This window comes from Prunus dulcis, chromosome 8, assembly GCF_902201215.1.
Source record: "Prunus dulcis chromosome 8, ALMONDv2, whole genome shotgun sequence".
In the NCBI taxonomy this organism is placed as follows: Eukaryota; Viridiplantae; Streptophyta; class Magnoliopsida; order Rosales; family Rosaceae; genus Prunus; species Prunus dulcis.
The window spans coordinates 350,304-361,581 of record NC_047657.1 but is presented as its reverse complement, the minus strand read 5'-3'; the positions used below and the strand labels follow the sequence as shown (position 1 = coordinate 361,581).

Below are 11,278 nucleotides of genomic sequence, written 5' to 3'. Positions count from 1 at the left end.
ACCAAGATCATAAAGTAAATATCGTAACCATTGGAGTTCACAAGTTGCCATAGCCATCGCTCTATATTCTGCTTCGGCTGATGAGCGTGATACAGTATCTTGCTTCTTTGTTTTCCATGAGATAGGACTTTCTCCAAGAAGTACAAAGTAACCTGTAGTCGACCTCCTTGTCATTGGACAGCTAGCCCAATTAGAATCACAATAGGCTCTCAATTGAAAATTATTAGAAGATGATAACAGAATCCCTTGGCCTGGAGTCCCTTTCAAATAATGTAATAATCGATCTGCAGCATCTTTATGAGTTGTACGGGGGCTTTGCATGAATTGGCTCAAAATATGAACTGTATGAACAATGTCTGGCCTAGTGATGGTGAGATATATCAAGCGACCCACCAATCTTCTATAGGTTTCTGGATTATGTAATAGTTCTCCATCTTCATTATTTAACTTGAGATTTTGTTCCATGGGGAAGAAAGTAGGACGTGCACCAATAAGACGTGAGTCTTTCAAAATGTCAAGTGCATACTTCCGTTGGCTCAAATACAATCCTTTTGGAGAACGAGACACTTCTATCCCAAGGAAGTATTTTAAATCACCAAGGTCTTTTAAATGAAAACGTTGGTGCAACAAATTCTTGATAATTGATATAGTAGCAGTATCGGTACCTGTAATAATAATATCATCGACATATACAAGTAAGAAAATTGAGGACTTACCTTTGTGACGATAGAAAAGGGAGTAATCTGCTTTAGATTGAGAAAATCCCGCATCAAGTAATGCTTTGGAAAATTTTGCAAACCAACACCGAGAAGCTTGCTTTAATCCATAAAGTGATTTGTTAAGACGGCACACCATATTTCCCCCTTTGCCGTGAGAACCTGGAGGGAGCTGCATGTAAACCTCTTCATGTAAATCACCATGAAGAAAGGCATTGTTGACATCTAATTGTTGAAGACACCAACCCTTGGCAGCGGCCAAAGATAATAAAACACGAACAGTGGTAAGCTTGGCAACAGGAGAAAAAGTTTCATGATAATCAATCCCTTCCATTTGCGTATATCCCTTGGCAACGAGGCGAGCTTTGCATCGTTCAATAGTGCCATTAGAATGCCGTTTTATTTTATAGACCCACTTGCAGCCAATGGCTTTTTTATGAGCAGGCAAGGCCATGAGGGTCCATGTATGATTAGCTTCCAAGGCAGCAAGTTCACTTTGCATAGCTTTACGCCATTCAGGATATTTAATGGCTTCATCAAAAGTGTTAGGCTCAACAATGGTAGTAATAGAAGCAAGAAAACTTTGATGTTTAATAGAGAATTTGTCATAAGATAAATAATGGGATAAAGGGTACCTGGTGCCATGTTGAACCGGAGTTGAGGAAGGAAGATCAACTTGAGATTGGTAGCAGTGGTAGTCACTAAGGTAACCTGGTGGCTTTCGATGGCGAGGAGGAAGGGGAGTAGAGTCAGACGGTGTTGGTATAGATGGAGGAGAGGAGGACGGAATAGGAGGGAGAGAAGAAGTATGTGATATTGGGGAGGAATGGGTGGTAATTGGAGACGGAGGAGGTGTGGTCTCTGTAATGGGGTTAAGGGGTGGTGTAGGTGCGGAAGCAGTAGCATGATCAGAGGGCTCAAATTCTGGTATAGGAAGAGGTAAGACACTAGGCATGGTATTTGTGTGGGATAAATTGTAAGGAAATACAGTTTCATAGAAAGTGACATCACGTGAAGTATAAACCTTTTTAGTGTGAAGATCATAAATTTTGTAAGCCTTTTGAGAAGGTGGATAACCAAGAAAAATGCCTGGTGTGGCTCGTTTATCAAACTTTGAGTGAGGGGAAAGATTATGCCCATAACAAAGGCAACCAAAAATACGTAAATGTGCATAAGATGGTGACTTGCCAAAAAGAACATCATAAGGTGTTTTTCCTTGTAAAATTTTTGTGGGCAAACGATTAATTAAATATGTAGCAGTAAGAACACAATCTCCCCAAAAAGATAAAGGTAAATTCGATTGGAAACGAAGAGAACGAGCAATGTTTAAAAGATGACGATGTTTGCGCTCGACAACGCCATTTTGTTGCGGTGTTCCCACACAACTATGTTGATGAATGACACCAAGTGAAGAAAAAAAATGTTTAATGGTGTGATTAAAAAATTCAGTTCCATTATCGGTACGAACTTGGCGAATAGTGAGATTAAACTGTGTTTTAATCATAGCAAAAAAACGAGGTAGATAGGTAGTGACTTCAGATTTATGTTGCATTAAATAAAGCCAAGTACTACGAGAATAATCATCTACTATGGTTAAAAAATATTTAGCACCAGAAAGAGCAGGAACAGAATAAGGCCCCCACACATCACAATGAATCAAATCAAAGCAAGCATTCGTTGAAATAGTACTTGAGGGAAAAGAAAGTCTACAATGTTTAGCCAAAGGGCAAATGGTGCAAACATGATTATTAGGAATAGAAATTGTAGAATGAAAATTTTGTAGGTGGGGAAGAATAAATTTAGATGGATGACCTAAGCGCCAGTGCCATAGATTGAAACTCGGGGAAGCAACAGCGGAATTAGCAATAGAGGGTACATCAGGAGCCAAATAATAAAGACCACCACGTTCCAATCCCTTACCAATCTCCCTCTTCGAACTCAGGTCCTGCAAAACACAATGATCAGAATAAAAGGTAATAAAACAATTAAGTAGCTTAGTGAGTTTGCTAACGGAGAGAAGATTAAAATGAAAATCAGGTACCAATAAGACATTATGTAAAGGTAAAGAGGGTAAGGGTTTGGAAGAGCCAATATGAGTAATATTAGATGTTTGTCCAGTAGGTAATTTAATAGGAGCAGTATGAAGAGTGGTCATGTTGTCTAACATATTAGAACTAGAAACCATGTGATCGGTGGCGCCGGAATCAATTATCCAAGAACTGAGATTGAATGAAGAATGAAAACATAATGGGTTACCTGCAACATTAGCCATAGAATTATTTTTACCGGATGGCAACATGGCAATCAATTGATTGTATTGTGCATGAGTTAGAGTTGGTGCAGCTGGAGTGCTAGTGGTTGCTGCGACAAAAGAACCAGTAGAGGTAGTATGTGAGGAAGAAGAATTGGTCTTGGCAGTACCATTCTTCTTTTTGCAATGAGACTGTGTATGCCCTGCTGTATCACAAAATGTGCAAAACATATAATTTTTGCTGGCAGGATTTTTGCGACAACGAGATTCTGAGTGACCGTCGGTATCACAAAATTTGCAATGATAAAATGGTTTATGAGACTGCGGTCGATTAGCCGCCATGGCAGATTGATCGAGAGATGTTGTGATTACAGGTTGAAGAGAACGTTGGCGTTCATCTTGTAAGAGTAAGGAGTAGGCACGATTGACAGTGGGCAAAGGATCCTGAAGAAGCATATTACTACGAACCCCAAAATAAGATTCGTTCAACCCAGCCAAAAATTGCATGAGATGCTCTTCTTGAATGTGATTCATGCTAGTTTGAGAGGCTCCACAAGTGCAAGAGGTTAACGAAATATATGAAGATAACTCATCCCAATAACCTTTCAAAATAGTATAATAAGAGGCTATGGATGAGTTACCTTGTGTATGATTGGCAATGGCGCGACGAATCTCAAAAATCCTAGGAGCATTCTTTTGAGAAAAACGTTCACGGAGATCGTCCCAAACTTCGCGTGCTGTAGCGGTATAGATAACACTATTGGATATCTCGGGAGAGAGAGCGTTAACAATCCAAGATAGAACCATGCTATTACACCTGGTCCATTGATGAAATTTGGTTGAAGCATCCTCAGGTTTGGCAATACTGCCATCAATGAACCCAAGTTTGTTTTTGGCGTCAAGAGCCATCCTCATGGCACGAGACCATGTAGGATAATTGTCACCAAGCAGCAGCTGTGTAACAAGAATCACACCAGGGTTATCAGAATGATGTAAATAAAGGGGAGAAGAAGCCGCATATTCTGTGGACAGCGGCGTGTCCTTATTAACTGATTTCTTCCCATTAGATTTGGAAGAAGCAGTGGAGGCAGTGTCAGACATGGTTGAAAAAAAAACGTAGGAAGAATGAAAATTTTTAATGGATCAATACAAGCTCTGATACCATGTAAAAATAATATCTCGTATATTTGTTATATCTTTGCAATACAGAAGAAGACCAATATATATGGCCAATAAGACTACCTAAGGAAGGTAATTTAAATCCTAAGTTAAAGGCACTAATTTGTACAAGCCTTAACAGAGAAGTTGACTATTCCTATACAATGTAACAAATAATGTACAATATATTTTGTAATCTTTCCATACCTTCAATACAAACAAAGCTTAAAAGTTAAAGGGCTACTTCAGACTGAACAATGTGTCCAGTATTAATTATAGTGAGATATTGAGAGATACAATTCGCATAGTCTACTTGAAGTTTTGTTTTTTTCTTCTTTGGTGTCAAAATATTGAGAGATGCAAAAAGCAAAGCAAAATCATATTGATCTTGTAATGAAAACAGAATAACCAAGGGCTTAATACACAAGTACGTTTCACATTTTTTCTCGGAGTAACACCACCGGCCACCCAACCTCGTCTGACTGGTCGGATCCTCTGTTTCCTCTGCTGTTCCTGCTTCGAAACTTCACTCCAGAAAGGCAAGGAAAGCCCTACACCTTATCCAAACGTTACACCAAAATGGTAATCGAACACCACCTTCTTCATAAGCTGGAATTAATTTCTCCCTGCAATCAAATTCAAATGTAATATGCAAGGTCAAATCAACTATGGATAAGATTTATTACGATGCAACATACGTACTTCTCAGACAAATAAATTTTACCATCTCCAAACGTTATCCTGTATGCTAAACCATCCAGTTTTAAAGCCATTGTCATCGAATTATTCAATTATATTGTACTCATCATAGGGGACAATTTGATGTGGCTGGGGTCCAGTAACACACTGTAGTAATGTTTGGGTAAATCCTGCAACATCCTGGTCACATACTAGACGAACCCCACATTTCTGGACTTCCATGCATGGGTTGTTGGTTTCAAATAGAGCACCCATAACACTTGAATCATTTAACAAATGTTCAAAGAACATAGAAGGTAAATAGGAAATCCAAAGAAAATCATCAGATCCAAATCTGCGTTGTAACCGGGGCAGCGGGATTGACCGCATGCTTCTGTGAGTCTGCAATAAGGAGGAGAATCGTAGAGGTTCCTGACATCGCAACGGAATTAAGATATGATATAAGAATGTGAGGAATTGTGTTTGGAGGAATTTGATTTGAGGAATTGGATGGATGAATTGGATTTGAGAGGTATGTGATAAATGATTTTGATAAGAGGACTTGAGGACTTTAGATTTGAAGGATTTGGATTTGGGGAAAAAAATATGAGGAATTTGATGTATGGTTTTGGATTTGAATATGAGAAATTTGCGATAAGGATTTAGAAACAACCTATGATCGATTGCTCTGATACCATGCTAAAATATGAATACTTTTTTGGTTATTTTATTCTTCTCGATAAAGAGGTATATATAAGAGTGTACATGGCTGTTTTACAAGGAAAAGGATACAGTAATAAATTAGGATAATATCTTTTAATTATCAAAATCTTTTGAAGTTTCAATCGAACACACCACATAGTCAAATTTTGGTGTCATTGATCAAGTCTAGAATACTTTACAGATGATCGAGTCTAGAACTTGGTTCTATCTCCTTAAGATGAAATGCCTCCTCACAAGTGCTTTTAGGATTTGCTTAGCAAAAGTCTCCCAGGATACAACGATCGACTTCTTGTTGAAGTAGCACTACAATCCCCAAGAAAAGCGAACTCAAACTTGTGTATGAATTCTCACTTAGTAACTCACTATATTTCTAAAAATATAATGCTATGAATGCTCTAAAAACTACTATTGTTAGATGACAATTGGATGAATGAAATGTTGTAGGATCTTCTCTATTTATAGGCAACAAGGACTCTGTCCAAAAAAGATGTGACTGAAAAATATCAACAAATGTGTATTTTCATGTTGCAACCATAAGCCAAGAAGTGCAATGTTTCATTTATTATGAAACAATGCAACTTAAGCCAAGAAGTGCAAACGTTTCATATATGAAACAATGCAACTTATCACATAAAGTATTATTGTTTTACAAACAAAATAAATAATATTTTATTTTTCATCGGTTAAGAACATGACTATTCCCAATGGATACATACCAATTCGTAAAAGTCATGTACTTAAAGTCACGAATCCCACAATTTAATTTCCATTCAATTATTAAAAAAGTAAATATAAATATTATATTTTTCTATCAAATTCTTCATCAGCTTTGTGAAGAAGCAACATGACTGCTTTTCAAAAAATCTTGCAGAAATGGCAATGGTTGTCGTCAATGATGGTAAAAACTGAGGAGGTGGGTACAAGAAATTTCTCAAATGATATTTAATGAGTATAATACTTGAATTTTGTGTGTGTTATGGAAAGTGATACATGTATTAAACAAGAAAAATACATATGTACTCGTACAATATGTGTATTGTACATTTGCTTTTTTTTTTTTTTAAATATGTATTTTTCCAAGTCCTTAAGCAATGTACAGAAAACACATGTATTATTGAAAAATACGTACTTACATGTATAATACGAGTATAAATCGGGAAAATGCAAATTCTTTTTGTGTGTAATAACTTTGAAAAAGGAAAAAAAAATAAAAGGAGATAAATAATATATTTAAACAGTATAGCCGTTCGGCTATATAAGAAATAAATAATAAAAAGAGGTATAGCCGTGCGGATGTACTACTTATTTCAAAAAAATTAAAAATATAAACCAGTATAGCCGTACAGCTATACAATTTATTTTAAGAAAAAAGGGTATAGCCGTGCGGAGGTACTATTTATTTTAAAAAATTAAAAATAAAAAGAGTACTGCCGCCGGCTATACTAATTATTGAAAGGAAAAAGGAGTATAGCCGCCTGGCGATATTTGTGGAATAATATATTTAAACGGTATAGCCGTGTGGCTATACTATTTATTTAAGAAATAAAAAAAGGAGTGTAGTTGCGCAGCTATACTAAGTATTAAAAAAATAATAAATATAAACCAGTATTACTGCATGGCTATACTAATTGTTAAAATGAAAATAATAAAAAAGTAGTACAATTCACGGCTATAAGATTATATTTTAAATATGTTATTTAACGAGTATAATACTTGAATTTTGTTTATGTTATGGAAAGTAATACGTGTATTAAACATGAAAAATATGTACGTATGTGTACAATATCTGTATTGTATGTTTGCTTTTTTTATAATAAAAAATATATATTTTATCGAGTGCTAGCAATGTACGGAAAACAGAAGTATTATTAAAAAATACATACTTACATGTATAATACGAGTATAAATCGAGAAAATGCTAATTCTTTATACTTGTAACAACTTTGAAAAATGAAAAAAAAAATCAAAAAGGGATAAATAATATTTAAACTGTATAGCCGTTCGGCTATACTATTTATTTAAGAAATAAAAAAATAAAAAAAGAGTATAACCGCTCGGTTGTACTAAACGAGTACAGCCGTGCGGCTATACTAATTATTAAAAGAAAAAGGAGTATAGCCGTCCGGCTATACGGTTAGAATAATATATTTAAAAGGTATAATTGCGGGGCTATACTATTTATTTAATCTTTAATTTTTCATTTCCTCTATTTATTTCGGATCCTGAATGAACCCATTTGGTAGCCTGGATAAAAACACTATATTGAATCCACTATCCTACTCCTTTGTATGGTGCCACAAATCATCTTGGATTGGATTTCAGCCTCAATTCTAGCAGGATTACGAATCCCAGCAAAAAGCTGATTTTTTTTTTTTTCTTATTCATTAGGGAGAGGGAGTACTATATTGGGTTATCTTAAGATCATCTCCTACGTGAATCAAATTCGAGTGCACTTTAGAAGGAGGGGAGAGTTTGACCCACTATTCTACTGTTGTGCTATCCCATATGCATTAACTTGGATAAGCGGGTTTCCTCGCTTGGCGGATCCTCCTTGGTCTGTTGTTTTGGATGCCCTTTTTGTCTTTCTAGCCACTTTTTTGACTGGTGGTTTTGGAGAAGCATGAATTTATAGTTTTGTAATTTTGATTTTATTAGAAAGTATAATTTTTCTATTCAGCAAAAGACAAAAAATGGTGAAATATTCAAAATACCAAAAAATGTCCTTGGTTATTTCAAACATTAAGAATTGAAATTATTAATTAAATGGGGATAATATGGTAAATTTACATATTTTATATTAAAAAAATTAAAATAAAAACAAAATCAGATAAAAAGTCCTACTTTTATGGAACATAACTACCCACGTCATCTTTTCTTAATTCTAAAAATAAAAGAAAAAAGAAAAAAAAGAAAACCAATTGGCACATGCATGAGCATGTGCCAAGGGGCTAGTATATATAAAGCAAAAGACAAAGAATAGTGAAACATTCAAAATACCAGAAAATGCCCTTGATTAATGCAAACATTAAGAATTGAAATTATTAATTAAATAAGTATAATATGGTAAATTCACACTTTTTATATTTAAAAAATTAAAATTAAAAGAAAGATCAGATAATGGATCATATTTTTATGGAACACAACTACCCAGCGTATAGAGAAGCTAGTATCTATTTTATTGAAATATTATTACGGTTATTCTTTAGATAAAAAAATTATATTCTAATTCAATTGTTTTCTATTTGACAAAACATTAAAACATTTTCATGCATCCTGGTCTTGGTAATTAAATAATTGTAAAAGCTTTTTTATATTTAATTCAACATTTCAAACAAACATAGTAAGTAATAACAAGAAAATTTGCAACAATGGAAAGGAATCTGCAATTCATAAAGCACGAATCCAAGCATCATGTCTAGCATGGAAACGTTAGCTAGTTCGTTTTATTTCAAGGAAGGTTGCTATTTCTATTTCAATAGTTATTTTCTTTTTCTTTCTTTTTTTCTTTTTTTTTACAAACAAAAGCTGGTTGATTGGGATGTATGTTAAAATTCCACAAGACAAATGCCCAATTTTCTATAAATTTTTTTTTAATCTTATATGAATGATTATGAGAAGGATGAGGGTTTTCTCACACACACAAATGTCATGAGAGTTCGAATTTGAGACCACTAGTCTAAAAGTTAATGTATTTTTCACTTAATTAGGCCCCATTAACAAGGATTGTCTCTTTTAACTAATCAGAAAGTCACAATATATTTTTCGAAATATAAAGATTTATAAAGGCATTCAACTCTTGCTGTCAAAATCATGGGATTTTTTCAGATGTACGTACAACATAGCAGCTTTGAATGATTTAAAATATAAATAAGGTCGAATTGTTATATTTTGTTTTGTTTTTAAAAAGGGGTCCAATAATTCAAATTCTTATTGTGATACACGAAAAAATAGAAGGAAAAAAATATCTACAAATGCTAACTTTTATTAAAACCCTTTGCTGTTATCAATGCCCTAATTTACCATCTTATATATATATACCTCTTATCCTGCCCAATGTGCCCATTAAAAGTCAGATTTTTTTTTTCTTGCTGGGCAGAATTGCTGCTAGTATGGCTTAATGCACAAGGTAAAAGCTGCATTTACAAAAAGAGGTACCAACAATCCTTTGCACATTGTTTATAATTGATTCACACACTGTTCGTTCATTTCTATAAGCTTTGATTTTGTGCCATAGTTGTAGTAGAAAATAGAATGTTTCTTTTTTATGATTTATAATAAAAATCGGATTGAAATCTCCTCATCTCAAGTCCTGAAAATTCCCAAATTCCCATAAATAGTGGAGAAATCACGACGTCACATTTGACTAGCACTGTATAAGAGGAATATGAAGATCCGGAGGCATCAACAACAACACTAATCGTCAAGTCAGCGAACATATCCGCGAAGTTTCCTCATCTAACGTCAGTATCCCTCATATAAAAACAAGTTAACAGATAAGAGTCACTGATGACCCATTTTTGGGGTTAATTCTTATCAGCTTTGTGAAGAAGCAACATGACTGCTTTTCAAAAAATCCTGCAGAAATGGCAATGGTTGTCTTCGATCATGGTAAAAATTGGGAAGGTGGGTACCGGAAGTTTCTCAGACAGTGAGGTTAATACCAATTAACGTTACTTCTCTCTATTGTAGTTGTTGCCCACATGTCAAATTCGTCTGTAATACCATGTATCATTGCCGCGTGATATTACAGTACTATTGTATAATTTCTTCAAATAATGGTCTTTTTAGAAGGAGTGTTGCTTTTTATCTACTTACACTATATTTTATAACTAAAAAATGAGTGTAAGTGGATAAAATTGGAGTGGAGAAATCATTACCCATTAGAAGCCCCAAATTAGTTACTGTTTGGGAAAAGACTAGAGACACAACTTCCCGTACTCCAACAATTATCGAGCCAACCGACATACCCAAAGCCTCAATCCACCATCCAAACCTGCTTTTCACAAAGGGGAGTGCTAGCAATCTTCTCTCTAACCTTCTCTTTTCGACCTTCTCCCTTCTTTTCATGACAAGTGTCACTTTCCTTACACTAGAAACAACGTCATTAATGCATCACACAAACTAATTTTTGTTTTTCAAGAGAATGAAAACTAAGGCGCATTACCCTTATTTGCACTGGCGGATCCACAGAGGAGCAAGGAGGTGCAGCTGCACCTCCCCTCGCCGAAAACTTCCTTGTGGATGTCGGAATTTGCCCCTTTGCTAGTGCCCACAAATTTTTCGACTAAATGCCTCAAAGATATTATGTTGTTTGCTGTTGTGTGAGACTCTGTATATTTACCTTAGATTGTTGGTCTCGATCCCACGAGTGTGTAGGAGAAAACGGTTTATCAATCGGAGCTTCACAACAAAAGTTATGAATTGCAAAATTTTTCTAGAACTATAGTTGAGTTGCAGAGGTTCTTCAAGGAAGAAGACTGACTCTGCGCTCTTCTCACTTTTGATTCTTTTTTAAATGGTTCAATAGCAAGCTGACACATGTCCATCTCCAATTGGCCTAACTTAAAAAATTCATAAAAAACTCATGTGTGCCAAACAATTCACTGAAAATTATCCCAAACTCTTAATCACAGGTACTTTTATCTCGTGACCTCCAAATCATATGTGCTTTTGGTTAGATTAATTGGTATTAATTTTGGTTGGATTAATTATGTGATTGACATGGATTTTGTTCATATTTGATATGAATTTT

General features: G+C 34.9%; 1 protein-coding gene across 1 annotated transcript; it reads right to left on the bottom strand.

The window, feature by feature from the left end:
- Positions 1–2,390: 2,390 nt before the first annotated feature.
- On the bottom strand, positions 2,391–3,987 carry LOC117638107. Its single transcript, XM_034373204.1, has 2 exons — positions 2,973–3,987; positions 2,391–2,661 (listed from the first exon to the last, which is right to left on the bottom strand). The coding sequence occupies exons 1-2, from the start codon at positions 3,880–3,882 to the stop codon at positions 2,633–2,635; spliced, it is 939 nt and encodes a 312-aa protein (XP_034229095.1). The 5' UTR covers positions 3,883–3,987; the 3' UTR covers positions 2,391–2,632.
- Between the last annotated feature and the right edge of the window lie 7,291 nt (positions 3,988–11,278).